Here is a 16,121-nt window from a genome sequence, read left to right as displayed (position 1 = left end):
AACAGGAAGTATAGTACTCCCTGCCGGTAGTCATGTAGTAAACTAACAGGAAGTATAGTACTCCCTGCCGGTAGTCATGTAGTAAACTAACAGGAAGTATAGAACTCCCTGCCGGTAGTCATGTAGTAAACTAACAGGAAGTATAGTACTCCCTGCCAGTAGTCATGTAGTAAACTAACAGGAAGTATAGTACTCCCTGCCAGTAGTCATGTAGTAAACTAACAGGAAGTATAGTACTCCCTGCCGGTAGTCATGTAGTAAACTAACAGGAAGTATAGAACTCGCTGCCGGTAGTCATGTAGTAAACTAACAGGAAGTATAGAACTCCCTGCCGGTAGTCATGTAGTAAACTAACAGGAAGTATAGAACTCCCTGCCGGTAGTCATGTAGTAAACTAACAGGAAGTATAGAACTCGCTGCCGGTAGTCATGTAGTAAACTAACAGGAAGTATAGTACTCCCTGCCGGTAGTCATGTAGTAAACTAACAGGAAGTATAGTACTCCCTGCCGGTAGTCATGTAGTAAACTAACAGGAAGTATAGAACTCGCTGCCGGTAGTCATGTAGTAAACTAACAGGAAGTATAGAACTCCCTGCCGGTAGTCATGTAGTAAACTAACAGGAAGTATAGTACTCCCTGCCAGTAGTCATGTAGTAAACTAACAGGAAGTATAGTACTCCCTGCCGGTAGTCATGTAGTAAACTAACAGGAAGTATAGTACTCCCTGCCAGTAGTCATGTAGTAAACTAACAGGAAGTATAGAACTCCCTGCCGGTAGTCATGTAGTAAACTAACAGGAAGTATAGAACTCCCTGCCGGTAGTCATGTAGTAAACTAACAGGAAGTATAGAACTCCCTGCCGGTAGTCATGTAGTAAACTAACAGGAAGTATAGAACTCCCTGCCGGTAGTCATGTAGTAAACTAACAGGAAGTATAGTACTCCCTGCCGGTAGTCATGTAGTAAACTAACAGGAAGTATAGAACTCCCTGCCGGTAGTCATGTAGTAAACTAACAGGAAGTATAGTACTCCCTGCCGGTAGTCATGTAGTAAACTAACAGGAAGTATAGAACTCCCTGCCAGTAGTCATGTAGTAAACTAACAGGAAGTATAGAACTCGCTGCTGGTAGTCATGTAGTAAACTAACAGGAAGTATAGAACTCGCTGCCGGTAGTCATGTAGTAAACTAACAGGAAGTATAGAACTCGCTGCCGGTAGTCATGTAGTAAACTAACAGGAAGTATAGAACTCGCTGCCGGTAGTCATGTAGTAAACTAACAGGAAGTATAGTAGTAACAGTAAATAATGTCCTCATTAAAGTTGTAGCTTGCCATCCTATACACTTGACATGGCCAATTGTGCGCTTCATATATACGCCATATCAAACATCTTGATTGTAAAATAGTTGCTAGTGAGCTTAATATTAAGATGACAAATTAATTACTGGGTGGGTTAAGGAGTTTAGGGAGTTTTTCCTAGCCACCGTGCTTCTACACCTGCATTGCCTTGCTGTTTGGGGTTTTAGGCTGGTTTTCTGTACAGCACTTTGAGACATCAGCCGACGTAAGAAGGGCTATATAAATACATTTGATTTGATTAAGCAGGATCATGTGTATAATGGGTCTGAAACATTTGTTTTTCTCAGGACCAAGATGGGAAGCCGAAGAGGGTTGGTATCCAGGACAACCGTGACGGGACCTATCTGGTGTCGTACGTACCCGACAAGGTGGGGCGGTACACCATCGTGATTAAGTACGGAGGAGATGAGATCCCTGCCTCGCCTTACCGGGTCAGAGCCACGTCCTCGGGAGACGCCAGCAAATGCACCGTCACAGGTGAGCGAGTCGTCGTGTGCTTTGGAATATACTGTTGTCATGGGTGTCCGACATATGACCTGCATTCTGGACCTCAAGCTCATCCAATCACGGAGCACCGCAAATGTACATTTTTTTTTATTCGCTAGTTTTTGGCGGAGAGGAAACGATGTTAACTACAGACCTCTTTGGGCTCAAAGGTGGAAACACATTGGTCTGTCTGTAGTCCTAGCACCGGTGTTGAGCCAATGTGTCGTTACACACTGTTAGGATATACTTTCTTATCCCGGGGGGGGAGATGTATCGTGGACAAACGGTTTTGCTGCTGCCACATAGATACACAGAATCAAATGGGTGCAACGTACATTAGAATAACATCCTACACGCATCTCTCCACAATTACAACAGCCTGATGTTCATCTGAGCTTTTCAGTTTTGCTTTCTGCTCCAGACTTGTCTATTTATCTGTTTATTCCTACCAGGTCCTGGCATCGCCCCCATCATCGCGGTCGGGGAAGAAGTGGGCTTTGTGGTGAACGCTAAGGCAGCTGGGAAGGGGAAGGTGACATGTATCGTGGTGACGCCGGATGGGACCGAGGTGGAGGCTGACGTCATCCAGAACGAGGACGGAACATTCGATATTTTCTACACCGCCCCGACCCCCGGGAACTATGTCATATACGTACGATTTGGAGGGGAGAACGTCCCCAAGAGCCCCTTCAAAGTCATGGTGAGATGCAGGATGGTGGAACTATACTGTTGGGGGGGGGGGGGGGGGGGGGGGGAAATGCAGGGTGGTGGAACTATACTGTTGGGGGGGGGGTGCAGGGTGGTGGAACTATACTGTTGGGGGGGGATGCAGGGTGGTGGAACTATACTGTTGGGGGGGGATGCAGGGTGGTGGAACTGTACTGTACTGTTGGGGGTGGTGGAACTGTACTGTTGGGGGTGGTGGTACTCGACTGTTGGGGGTGGTGCAGGGTAGTGGAAGGATGCTGCCGGGGGGGGGTGCAGGGTAGTGTAATGATGCTGCCGGGGGGGGGGTGCAGGGTAGTGGAAGGATGCTGCCGGGGGGGATGCATGGTAGTGGAAGGATGCTGCCGGGGGGGGGTGCAGGGTAGTGGAAGGATGCTGCCGGGGGGGATGCAGGGTCGTGGAAGGATGCTGCCGGGGGGGGGTGCAGGGTAGTGGAAGGATGCTGCCGGGGGGGATGCAGGGTTGTGGAATGTATGCTCTAATATGTTATGAAAATGCATCCCTGTATCTTTGTCTGATCCTGTGCAGACATTTTGGATCCTGTTTCAGTTGTGATGGTGATCTAAAGATCATGTCTTTTTAGATTGTGTGTGAAACCTGACATGGTTGTGATTCCCCAGGCGACTGATGAGGATCCAATGATGCAGCAACAGTCAGCCAATCAGCAGTCAGCTGCTCCTGGAGCCGCCGGATTCCAGCCCTGGGTACAGAGTAGAGAAACGCCTCTATCCATCTTCCTTCCTTCCTTCCTTCCTTCCTTCCTTCCAGCCCTGGGTACAGAGTAGAGAAACAACTCTATCCATCTTCCTTCCTTCCTTCCTTCCTTCCTTCCTTCCTTCCTTCCTTCCTTCCTTCCTTCCTTCCTTCCTTCCAGCCCTGGGTACAGAGTAGAGAAACAACTCTATCCATCTTCCTTCCTTCCTTCCTTCCTTCCTTCCTTCCTTCCTTCCTTCCTTCCTTCCTTCCTTCCTTCCTTCCTTCCTTCCAGTCCTGGGTACAGAGTAGAGAAACAACTCTATCCATCTCCCTTCCTTACTTCCTTCCTTCCTTCCTTCCTTCCTTCCAGTCCTGGGTACAGAGTAGAGAAACAACTCTATCCCCCTTCCTTCCTTCCTTCCTTCCTTCCTTCCAGCCCTGGGAACAGAGTAGAGAAACACCTCTATCCATCCTTCTGTCACACCCAGCCTGAACTGCACCTCAAGGAGATTCATCCATGCCTCCCTCGGACCCTCCCTCCCTCCATGCCTCCCTCTGACCCTCCCTCCATGCCTCCCTTCCTCCCTCTGGCTGTCCCTGCGCCTCTGAATTATCTCTGATCCCTGACACTGAATGATCACCCTCTCTCACCATGTCCTTCTCTCCCTCCATGCCTCCCTCCCTCTGACCCTCCCTCTCTCATGGTGTCCTTCTCTCCCTCCCCAACTTCATAAATGTCACTGAATGACTCCATATTCTCTCTCATCATATTAATAGGAAATTGCTGTTCATGTGTAATGGCTGATGACTGTTTCTTTGGGCTAATATTCTACCGCTCTCTGATCGTACACTGGAGAAACGGGTGTCCCATTTGCGTTATCTTGTCTCCATCCTGCCCTCGTTGTCAGTCAGCGCCCCCCAACCGTGGCACCATGCCAGACCCATTACAGTGGAAACACGGGACGCCTCTCTCCTCTTCCTACCACAATAGGAATGTGTGGGATCACACACATATTCCTTGACTACTAAGGTTCAGTATTTTAGAACAGAGAGCCATTTTTTAGTTGCTGTTCTTCCAAGAACACAAACACTCATCTTTCATCGTGTATAGGCAGGTCAGTCATCGGACAGAACCGTGCCCTAGGCCCGTCCATCAGGACGGCCACCAGACGGAACCGTGCCCTAGGCCCGTCCATCAGGACGGCCACCAGACGGAACCGTGCCCTAGGCCCATCGATCAGGACGGCCACCAGACGGAACCGTGCCCTAGGCCCGTCCATCAGGACGGCCACCAGACGGAACCGTGCCCTAGGCCCGTCCATCAGGACGGCCACCAGACGGAACCGTGCCCTAGGCCCGTCCATCAGGACGGCCACCAGACGGAACCGTGCCCTAGGCCCGTCCATCAGGACGGCCACCAGACGGAACCGTGCCCTAGGCCCGTCCATCAGGACGGCCACCAGACGGAACCGTGCCCTAGGCCCGTCCATCAGGACGGCCACCAGACGGAACCGTGCCCTAGGCCCGTCCATCAGGACGGCCACCAGACGGAACCGTGCCCTAGGCCCGTCCATCAGGACGGCCACCAGACGGAACCGTGCCCTAGGCCCGTCCATCAGGACGGCCACCAGACGGAACCGTGCCCTAGGCCCGACTATCGAGCATATATCAAAAGCTGTATCTGTCAATGTCTAGTGTCAAAATGCATCTTCTCTCCTCTACTCATCCTCTTCTCGTCCCTGCTCATCTACTATATATTACCACGGTTACAGGTATTTGGGTTTCTCTTCCTCGCTCTTCCCAGGAGTTCTGAGAGCTTCTGCTTTTCCAGGTATCTGTTATCTCTCTCTCCATCCATCCCTCCTTCCTTTACTCCATGCACCCCTGTACTCCTGCAAGAGGCACCAAACGGAACCAGTCTGCCCTGATTGCTTGTATCTGAATCCCTGCCTGCCTACCTGATTTTCTCTTACCTCGGCTGTTACTACAGGACGACTCAGGCAGAATGAGATTGTAGATGGTAGAAATACAGTGGAGATAGTCACTCCTCCTGTTTTGACAGATCTCCTACCAAAGACATATCGGTCACGTTTTTAATGATCATCACCCTCCCCATCCCTTTTTCTTCTCACCTTTTGTCTCCACCCCCCCTTGTTTCCCTCTCCCCTCCAGGTCACAGATGGGTCCTATAACCCAGCCAACCGTATGAACGGAACAGGTTTCCGGCCCTTCGACATGGTCATTCCTTTCGCCTTCCGCAAGGGAGAGATCACAGGTGAGATTCTGAACAATAACTATGTAACTTCCTGTTGAGGGAGAGATCACAGGTGAGATACTGAACAATAACTATGTAACTTCCTGTTGAGGGAGAGATCACAGGTGAGATACTGAACAATAACTATGTAACTTCCTGTTGAGGGAGAGATCACAGGTGAGATTCTGAACAATAACTATGTAACTTCCTGTTGAGGGAGAGATCACAGGTGAGATTCTGAACAATAACTATGTAACTTCCTGTTGAGGGAGAGATCACAGGTGAGATGCTGAACAATAACTATGTAACTTCCTGTTGAGGGAGAGATCACAGGTGAGATTCTGAACAATAACTATGTAACTTCCTGTTGAGGGAGAGATCACAGGTGAGATGCTGAACAATAACTATGTAACTTCCTGTTGAGGGAGAGTTAAGAGGTGAGACACTGACCACTGCAGTAACAGATCAAGGGCCATATCATAGGTGAGTCATTGACAGGCATATCTGTCCTGTAAGATAGGATGGAGAGGAGGCCTGTCTCCTCATTAACCTCTCTGGGATATTCAGGACGGTAGCGTCCCACCTCAACAGCCAGTGAAAGTGCAGAGCGCCAAATTCAAAACAAATCTTAAAATTCCTCAAGAAATCAAGTATTTTACACCATTTTAAAGACAAACTTATTGTAAATCCAGCCACGGTGTCCGATTTCAAATAGGCTTTACGCCGAAAGCACCACAAACGATTGTTTGGTCAGAGCCAAGTCATAGAAACACAGCTATTTTTCCAGCCAAAGAGAGGACTCACAAAAAGCAGGAATAGAGAATTAATCACTAACCTTTGATATTCATCAGATGACACTCATAGGACTTCATGTTACACAACACATGTATGTTTTGTTTGATAAATTTCATATTTATATAAAAAAAATCTGAGTTTACATTGGCATGTTCAGTAGTTCCAAAAACATGCAGTGATTTTGCAGAGAGCCACATGAATTCACAGAAATACTCATAATAAATGTTGATGAAAATACAACTATTATACATGGAACTTTAGATACACTTCTCCTTAATGCAACCGCTGTGTCAGATTTCAAAAAAGCAAACCATGCAATAATCTGAGTACAGCCTTTAGACAACAAAACAGCCCAAAAAATATCTGCCATGTTGTGGAGTCAACAGAAGTCAGAAATGGCATTATAAATATTCACTTACCTATGATCTTCATCAGAATGCACTCCCAGGAATCCCAGTTCCACAATAAATGTTTGCTTTGTTCGATAAAGTCCCTCATTTGTCATACCTCCTTGATGTTCGTGCGTTTTAATACACAATCCAAAATCACGATGCGCCGGCGAGTCCATGCGAAAGTTCAGAAAGTTATATTACAGTTCGTAGAAACATGTCAAACAAAGTATCGAATCAATCTTTAGGATGTTTTTATCATAAATCTTCAATAATGTTCCAACCGGACAATTCCTTTGTCTGTATGAGAGCAATGGAACGCGAGCGCTCGTCACGAGCTCTTGGCACTCTGTCAGACACCTGGCTCAAACATCCCGTATGAGCCCCCACTTCACAGTAGAAGCATCAAACAAGGTTCTAAAGACTGACATCTAGTGGAAGCCTTAGTGCAATATGACCAATATCCCACTTACTATCTTCAGTAGGGCGTGAGTTGAAAAACTACAAACCTCAGATTTACCACTTCCTGGTTGGATTTTCTCAGGTTTTCGCCTGCCATATGAGTTCTGTTATACTCAGACATCATTCAAACAGTTTTAAAACCTGCAGAGTGTTTTCTATCCGCATATACTAATAATATGCATATTCTAGTTTTTATGGCTGAGTAGCAGGTAGTTTACTCTGGACACCTTATTCATCCAAGCTACTCATTACTGCCCCCCCAGTCTCAAAGAAGTTAACTAAACACATAGGAATGAGAAACTTCTTGGCACACCGTGACCTGTCGATTGGTAGGGCAGTGTGGAGTGAGCTGTCGATTTGTAGGGCAGTGTGGGGTGAGCTGTCGATTGGTAGGGCAGTGTAACTCTTCTCTTAGTAGCCTACGTTCTCTCTCTCTCTCTAGGTGAGGTCCACATGCCGTCGGGGAAGACTGCTCAGCCGGAGATCATGGACAACAAGGACGGGACAGTCACAGTGAAGTTTGCCCCCACTGAGGCCGGTCTACACGAGATGCACATCAAGTACAACGGAACGCACATTCCAGGTCAGCACACACCACACGCACGGACACGCAACGTGCACGCGCACACCACGTGCACTTTCAGGTGTTTACTTGTTTGTTTTGCTGGTAGAATAGCAGGCTGTGGAACAAAGGCAAATATCTCCAATGCAGGAACACAGATCTCACACAAACCACACAGGGCACAGAGGAGTGATGAATATCCTGTCAGGATTCCTGTGTGTTGACGTCATGAACAGGACATACCAGGGAGAGGCGGAGGGAGGGAGGGGGAGAGGCGGAGGGAGGGAGGGGGAGAGGCGGAGGGAGGGAGGGGGAGAGGCGGAGGGAGGGAGGGGGAGAGGCGGAGGGAGGGAGGCAGAGGGAGTGGGGTGGGGAGAGAGGCAGAGGGAGGGGGGTGGGGAGAATCGCTCAGTTGAAAAGATCCTCCTTTCTGCGAGATTCTGTTTTAAGCTCAGACCTGTTGAGATGATGCTTGATAGTTGGTGATGAAAGACCTCTCCTGGTGATATCAGGAGAATGTGTCGATCCCTCCCTGGGACCCTTGGAGGGCTACTGTGGGGGTACGGTGTGAGGAATGGAGGGTTAGTGTGGGGGTACGGTGTGAGGAATGGAGGGTTAGTGTGGGGGTACGGTGTGAGGAATGGAGGGTTAGTGTGGGGGTACGGTGTGAGGAATGGAGGGTTAGTGTGGGGGCTACGGTGTGAGGAATGGAGGGTTAGTGTGGGGGCTACGGTGTGAGGAATGGAGGGTTAGTGTGGGGGCTACGGTGTGGGGGCACGGTGTGAGGAATGGAGGGCTACTGTGGGGGTACGGTGTGAGGAATGGAGGGTTAGTGTGGGGGTACGGTGTGAGGAATGGAGGGTTAGTGTGGGGGCTACGGTGTGAGGAATGGAGGGTTAGTGTGGGGGCTACGGTGTGAGGAATGGAGGGTTAGTGTGGGGGCTACGGTGTGAGGAATGGAGGGCTACTGTGGGGGTACGGGGGGGGGGGGGGGGTGATCGACACCTGATCTCTGCTGTCCAACCTGGATGGATATTTGTTGTAATACAGACGAGAGCTCTGAATCAGCGTACCATGAGTTCTGATGCTCAGACACAGTACTCATAGACAACCACCACGTGTTATAGGACCAGGAGTTCTGTCTGATCAAGGACAACTCCTAGCCCTACATAGTGTTTATCGTCTCAGGTTGATGACGTTGTCGTTGTCTCTTCAGAGTCTCCTCTGCAGTTCTATGTGAACAACGCCAACAGTGCCAATGTGACTGCCTCCGGTCCCGGTCTGGTCTACGGCGTCGCCAACAAGACAGCCATGTTCACCATCTACACAGAGGGCGCTGCCGAGGGTACGTACAGAGGAGACATGGTTTGCTCTGAGGGGGAATTGAAATGCGTAGGATAGCAGAGACTTTCATGGTTTACTGTAAATGATGACTAGACTGGTAGATGGCTGTCTGGAACATCCTTATGAAGTGTTAGAGGAACCATCTGATCCCCGTTGACTGTTTCTGACTGGTCTCCAGGAGGTTTGGACTTGGCCATCGAGGGTCCTTCCAAGGCAGATATCACCTGTGTGGATAATAAAGATGGTACGTGCACAGTGACCTACCTACCTGTTCTCCCTGGAGACTACCATATCCTGGTCAGATACAACGACAAGCACATCGCTGGCAGCCCCTTCAACGCTAGGATCACTGGTAAGAGACACACACACACAACGCTAGGATCACAGATAACACACTGTCTGTCTCTCTCTGTCTCTCTCTGTCTCTCTCTGTCTCTCTGTGTCTCTCTCTGTCTCTCTGTGTCTCTCTCTGTCTCTCTCTCTGTCTCTCTCTGTCTCTCTCTCTGTCTCTCTCTGTCTCTCTCTCTGTCTCTCTCTGTCTCTCTCTCTGTCTCTCTCTGTCTCTCTCTGTCTCTCTCTGTCTCTCTCTGTCTCTGTCTCTCTCTGTCTCTCTCTGTCTCTCTCTGTCTCTCTCTGTCTCTCTCTGTCTCTCTCTGTCTCTCTCTGTCTCTCTCTGTCTCTCTCTGTCTCTCTCTGTCTCTCTCTGTCTCTCTCTGTCTCTCTCTGTCTCTCTCTGTCTCTCTCTGTCTCTGTCTCTGTCTCTCTCTACAACATACCGGTGCCCTGCAATGAAAAGACTAACGGTACACTCACACTCTCTGAGAAAAGCACATGGTCAGTGGTTCAGCTTGTGGTATGCCGCGGTACTGCACGTTGGTGTGCATGACGTCATAGTATTACACTGTCATCGTTGCCGTTAATGCTTGTTTGACCACCAGAGGGCGTCTTTGAGTAGTTGTTTAAAAGACTAGGAGCTGTAGGTTTGACAGTCCTGTTTCTCTGCTGTTTTGAGCAGGACTTATTGGCATACCGGACTCTCACAGTGTTGTGCTTATAGTGCACTTTCACTCCATTCTCTGTCTGACTCTCTACCAATGACACCAGATCGTTATTTATATTAACTTTTTAACGTTCTGCCTGTAAATGTAATCAATAAAACACCTATCCCTGACCTGAGAAGTGTTTCTCTAAGTCTCTCATCCTGAATGGTCAATGTGACTCACTAACCCCTGTCTGTGTCTCTTTGCAGAGGAGAAACGTTGTTCCCAGTTGAAGTTGGGTTCTGCAGCTGACTTCTCCCTGGACATTACAGAAACGGACCTGTCTCTACTTACCGCCAGCATCAAAGCCCCCTCTGGCCGCGACGAACCCTGTCTGCTCAAGAGACAGCCCAACAACCACATCGGTAAGACTTGACCCTGACCCAACAACCCCGTCGGTAAGACTTGACCCTGACCCAACAACCCCGTCGGTAAGACTTGACCCTGACCCAACAACCACATCGGTAAGACCTGACCCAACAACCACATCGGTAAGACTTGACCCTGACCCAACAACCACGTCGGTAAGACCTGACCCAACAACCACGTCGGTAAGACTTGACCCTGACCCAACAACCACGTCGGTAAGACTTGACCCTGACCCAACAACCACGTCGGTAAGACTTGACCCTGACCCAACAACCACGTCGGTAAGACTTGACCCTGACCCAACAACCACGTCGGTAAGACTTGACCCTGACCCAACAACCACGTCGGTAAGACTTGACCCTGACCCAACAACCACGTCGGTAAGACTTGACCCTGACCCAACAACCACGTCGGTAAGACTTGACCCTGACCCAACAACCACGTCGGTAAGACCTGACCCAACAACCACGTCGGTAAGACCTGACCCAACAACCACGTCGGTAAGACCTGACCCAACAACCATCCATCTTGTGAAGTATGTCTACTCCCCCTGTGACAGGGCTGTGTGTCCTGGGAATCAGCTTTAACCGTTACAGTCTAGATTATTATTCTTCAGCGGTAAACAAATGTGTGGAATAACTGTTGGCCGGCCGCGACGTGACAGTAGCGCTCCCTATACTTTCAATGCATTTTTACACCGAAGGTGGGTGAACTGTTGGTCTGTTTACACACTGACTCAACTGACTGAAGGGCTGGGAGTTTTCTTGAGGAATTACATTTGTTTGGGAGTATCGAGACAGGTGATGTATGTGATGGTATACACCATGTATGAGTAGGGTCACTTACAGCTGACTGCACTGGATTTATGTCTGACCTATAATTAATTAATCTATGTCTAGATTAAAATAGTTTAGCAGGGCCTCTAACTCTCTCTCCCTGCCCTCTCTCCCATCTACCCATCCTCCCCTTTTCTCTCTCCCTGCCCCTCTTTCTGTCCCATCTACCCTTCCTCCCCCTTTTCTCTCTCCCTGCCCCTCTTTCTGTCCCATCTACCCTTCCTCCCCCTTTTCTCTCTCTCCCTGCCCCTCTTTCTGTCCCATCTACCCTTCCTCCCCCTTTTCTCTCTCCCTGCCCCTCTTTCTGTCCCATCTACCTTTCCTCCCCCTTCTCTCTCTCCCTGCCCCTCTTTCTGTCCCATCTACCCTTCCTCCCCCTTTTCTCTCTCTCCCTGCCCCTCTTTCTGTCCCATCTACCCTTCCTCCCCCTTTTCTCTCTCTCCCTGCCCCTCTTTCTGTCCCATCTACCCTTCCTCCCCCTTTTCTCTCTCTCTCTCTCCCCTCCCCTTTGTCCCATCTATTCTTCCCCCCTTTTCTCTCTCCCTTTGTCCCATCTATTCTTCCCCCCCTTTTCTCTCTCTCTCTCTCCAGGTATTTCCTTCATCCCGAGGGAGGTTGGGGAGCACGTGGTGAGCATCAAGAAGAATGGCTGCCATGTTCCCAACAGCCCCATCACAATCATGGTTGTGCAATCTGAGATCGGCGACGCCTCCAAGGTCAAGGTGTACGGGCAGGGGCTGGTCGAGGGACACACCTTCGACATGTCTGACTTTGTGGTCGACACACGAGAAGCAGGTGAGTGTCTTGAATAGTACCCTATAACTGGTTGTAGGTATTACAACGGCCCAGGGTCACCCTGCCAAACTCTGTTACTACTACCCCCCCCCCCCCCTCCACCTAAAATAATTAGTCTCCTATTGGCATGGTTGCTTTAAGAGGCCATGGGGGTTGATTTTGGAATTAGTGTCACTAATTAGTCTCACGTTCTTACGGGCCTGGTTCCTGGGTCTCTGGGCCTGGGTAGAATAGTAGGGCCTCCAATCAGGCTGGGTATGGAACAGGCCTACAGATATACAGGAAGAGAATGAACCATAATGGGGTTATTTAACCTTCAACACTGCATTAGGGCAAACCCAAAACTATTCTTTCTGGAAACCAGAGATGTGATTGTGTTATTAAGTTTAGTGTTCGTTGGCTGTATAATGTGAATGCGATATTGTGGCTTTTACGTCTGGATTTGTCAGTCCATCTCCAGCGTCATGGTTGGCTAGAAAGCATCTTTTGATTTGGTCAAATGGTCCCAATGGTTTCCTAAACGGACTGCTGAATGCTTCTAAAGAAAATGTTTTTCAACCTTTTATTTAACTAAAGTCTGAACAAATTCTTATTTACAATGACGGCCAAACCCGGACGATGCTGAGCCATTTGTACACCGTGCTATGGGACTCCCAATCACGGCCGGTTGTGATACGGCCCGGAATCGAACCATGGTCTAAGGCACAGCATCACAACCGCTGCGCCACTTGCATTGCTCAGTCTCACTCCCAGAACCGTCTGTCTGACTGGTATTGTTGTAGGCTACAGGGGTCTGATCCTGTCTATCCAGGGTCTGACTGTTGTCTACTCTGTTGTCACCCAGGTTACGGTGGTCTGGCCCTATCTGTTGAGGGGCCCAGTAAGGTGGACATCCAGACCCAGGACGTGGAGGATGGGACATGTGTCGTCTCCTACTGCCCGTCAGAACCAGGCTCCTACATCGTCTCCGTACGCTTCGCTGACCAACACGTGCCAGGTGAGTCTACGTACAGCTCTGTTATTGTACCAGACGCTCCTTTATACCAAAATGATCAGGGTTAACGAGGTAACTTTGGGGTGTAACTCGGGATAACTGGTCATAGGAATGTGGCTCACCTTTTAGCTAGGTACATTTCTGACAATGAATCCTTTAGCACCAACCTGCTCTGCAGCAGGCTAACTCAATGGGGGGGGGGGGGGGGGGCAGGGCATACTATTTACCACCACAAACTGATGCTGGCCCTAAGACGGCACTCAACCAGCTGTATACGACCATAAAGCAAACAGGAAAATGCTCATCCAGAGGCGGCGCCCCTAGTGGCCAGTGATTTTAATGCAGGGGAACTGATCCGTTTCACCTCATTTCTACCAGCGTGTTAAATGTGCAACCAGAGGGAGAACAAACTCTATACCACCTTTACTCCACACACAGAGACGCATACAAAGCTCACCCTCCATTTGGCAAATCTGACCGTAACTCGATCCTCCTGATTTCCGCTTACAAGCAAAAACTCAAACGGGAAGTACCAGTGACCCTACTTAATACAGAAGTGGTCCAATGAAGTGAATGCTAATCTACAGGACTGTTTCCCCTAGCACAGACTGGGGTATGTTCTGGAATAATCCAATGGAATTAAGGAGTTAACGACATCAGTCATCGGCTTCTTTAAGTACGTTGACAAAATCGTCCCCACAGTTGACCGTACGTACATAACCCAAATCAGAAGCCATGGATTACAGGCAACATCCGCACTGAGCTAAAGAGCTGCCGCGTTCAAGGAGCGGCACTCTAATCTGGATGTTTATATGACATCCCACTACGACGTCCGAGCCGCCAAACAGGCAAAGCAGGACTGAGATTGAATCCTACTACGCCGGCTCTGACATCCTGCCACATCGATCACGGATTACAAAGGGTAACCCAGCCGCGTGCTGCCCAGTGACACGAGCCTACCAGATGAGCTAAATGCCTTCAATTCTCATCAATCTACTCACAATTCCCCATAATGACAAAGCAAAAAGAGGTTTTTAGAATTGTTTTCTAATTTTATTAAAAATAAATATAATTTACATAAGTATTCAGACTCTTTACTCGGTACTTTGTTGAAGCACCTTTGGCAGCGAATACGGCTTTGAGTCTTCTTGGGTACGACGCTACAAGCTTGGCACACCTGTATTTCTAGAATGCCCTTCGAACCAATTAAAACCAAGTATTCAACAACTCGGTGGTATTAGAGTTAAATATAACTCCACTAGATTACTGCCTGGTCTCCATCCTGGTACTTCTAAAAACCTGTTTTCTACCACAGCCTTCTGAATTTGTGACAACTTCCTCCTTAGAGAACCCTGAGTAGATGTAACGTCCTTCGTATCTAAGATACCCCTCTGGTGTTGCAGCAGAGCTTGTAGTTGTGAATTGTCAGTGATCTAATTTTTAAAATGGTATAATGTTCATTTGATTAATTTCTTCTAAAATGAAGTGATAGTGACCCTTGTCCCTGTTCGTCGCCACAGGCAGCCCGTTCACGGTGAAGGTGACAGGTGAGGGCCGTATCAGAGAGAGCGTCACCAGGAGACAGAAGGCTGCTTCCATCGCCACTGTCGGTAGTGTCTGTGACCTCAACCTCAAGATACCAGGTAAGAACACCTATAGAATGTATTATCAACCTGTGTATTTATTTATATATTATATATATTACCAGCCTGTTTATTATAATAGGCCTTTAATTTGATACATTCATTGACCGGCAAGATACATTTTATATTAAACCATTTCAGTGACATTTGGTCCACCAAAGTGATTCATTTCTTATGTTCGGAGCAGTTTGCTAGTCGCCCAGCCCCTCTGTACCTTCGCCCAGGCCCTCTATACGGGGTCTCTATACCTTCGCCCCTCTGTACGTTCGCCCAGGCCCTCTATACGGGGTCTCTATACCTTCGCCCCTATGTACGTTCGCCCAGGCCCTCTATACGGGGTCTCTATACCTTCGCCCCTCTGTACGGTCGCCCAGCCCCCCTCTACACGTTCGCCCTGCCCCTCTATACCTTCGCCCCTCGATTGACTCTGGGAAGAGTGTTCAATTCAGGTATGAATGAGTACAGATGTGTGCCGAAAGTACGTTTCTGAAATGGGGCGTTCTATCTGGGGGGCCATAGACTGGAATTTGACAGACATATATTGATGTTGAGACAAGTATTCTTTGTGTAATTTTAAAGGTTTAAATTAACCTAATTTGCCAAGCTGATTTAAGGTTACTGTGTATGTTGACGACAAAGCTTGTTGGCTGTTCAGCCTCATGCCGAGGTAGCCAAGGACTTTGTCCAAAGTTTGTCTGCTATAACTGAAACCACATGGACAGAAATATTAGGCTATGGCTACAAGTACACACATTACGTCTAATCTCCCCATAGTACCGCAGAAAGAAACGTATCTTTGGAGTTTATTCATGAAACACACTCTTGGAAAAAGTTTCTTGTTCAGAAGACGTGTCACTTGGTAGCCAAGTTAGAACAGCTCATCGAGTGCCTGCCAGCTCCCTCTGTTCCCTCTCTAATTGTGGCTCTGAGGCCACACGCCCATCCATGTTTGTATAGGCCATGCAGATGGAGGGTTGGCCAACGCTGTACAATGAGTATTGGACTGTAGAGGATTTACTGTTGGCTATCCCAAGGAAGTAGGATGGGCTGGATGTTCCCCATATCGTGGAGGCCCGTTCACTGGAGCGGTGTGCTGATGTCATACTCTGGGTGTGGACTGAACCAACAGTGTTATTTTTAAGGGGGGAGGGGGGTTCCACTGGGTTCCCTGTACTACTGATGTCCCTATTCTACATGGGTTCTGAGGTTTCTTTATCCTACTTTGCTATTTCATCTACTTTTGTTTTTCCTGTTGCCATTTCCTGTACCTGGGCCTCTCTCTTTCCAGCCCTGATTTCTCTATCCCTGTCTGTTTCTCCCTGTCTCTGTTTCTCCCTGTCTCTGTTTCTCCCTGTCTCTGTTTCTCCCTGTC

The 16,121-nt window shown here is 48.7% G+C and overlaps 1 protein-coding gene across 2 annotated transcripts in view; it reads left to right on the top strand.

The window, feature by feature from the left end:
- Positions 1-16,121, top strand: part of LOC110528679 (filamin-B) — a 113,439-nt gene that overhangs the window by 83,124 nt on the left and 14,194 nt on the right. Inside the window, exons 28-38 of one of the 2 annotated variants that reach the window (XM_036984305.1) lie at positions 1,646-1,835; positions 2,297-2,544; positions 3,191-3,274; positions 5,439-5,541; positions 7,609-7,749; positions 8,945-9,073; positions 9,251-9,424; positions 10,322-10,477; positions 11,909-12,112; positions 12,957-13,109; positions 14,627-14,749. In XM_036984305.1, the coding sequence (XP_036840200.1) occupies positions 1,646-1,835; positions 2,297-2,544; positions 3,191-3,274; positions 5,439-5,541; positions 7,609-7,749; positions 8,945-9,073; positions 9,251-9,424; positions 10,322-10,477; positions 11,909-12,112; positions 12,957-13,109; positions 14,627-14,749 (1,705 nt within the window). The remainder of the gene's footprint in view (positions 1-1,645; positions 1,836-2,296; positions 2,545-3,190; positions 3,275-5,438; positions 5,542-7,608; positions 7,750-8,944; positions 9,074-9,250; positions 9,425-10,321; positions 10,478-11,908; positions 12,113-12,956; positions 13,110-14,626; positions 14,750-16,121) is intronic. The other variant, XM_036984306.1, reaches the window with a different exon arrangement.

The sequence above is a fragment of the Oncorhynchus mykiss genome, chromosome 7, assembly GCF_013265735.2.
Source record: "Oncorhynchus mykiss isolate Arlee chromosome 7, USDA_OmykA_1.1, whole genome shotgun sequence".
NCBI lineage: Eukaryota > Metazoa > Chordata > Actinopteri > Salmoniformes > Salmonidae > Oncorhynchus > Oncorhynchus mykiss.
This window is presented reverse-complemented; position numbering and strand designations above follow the sequence as displayed.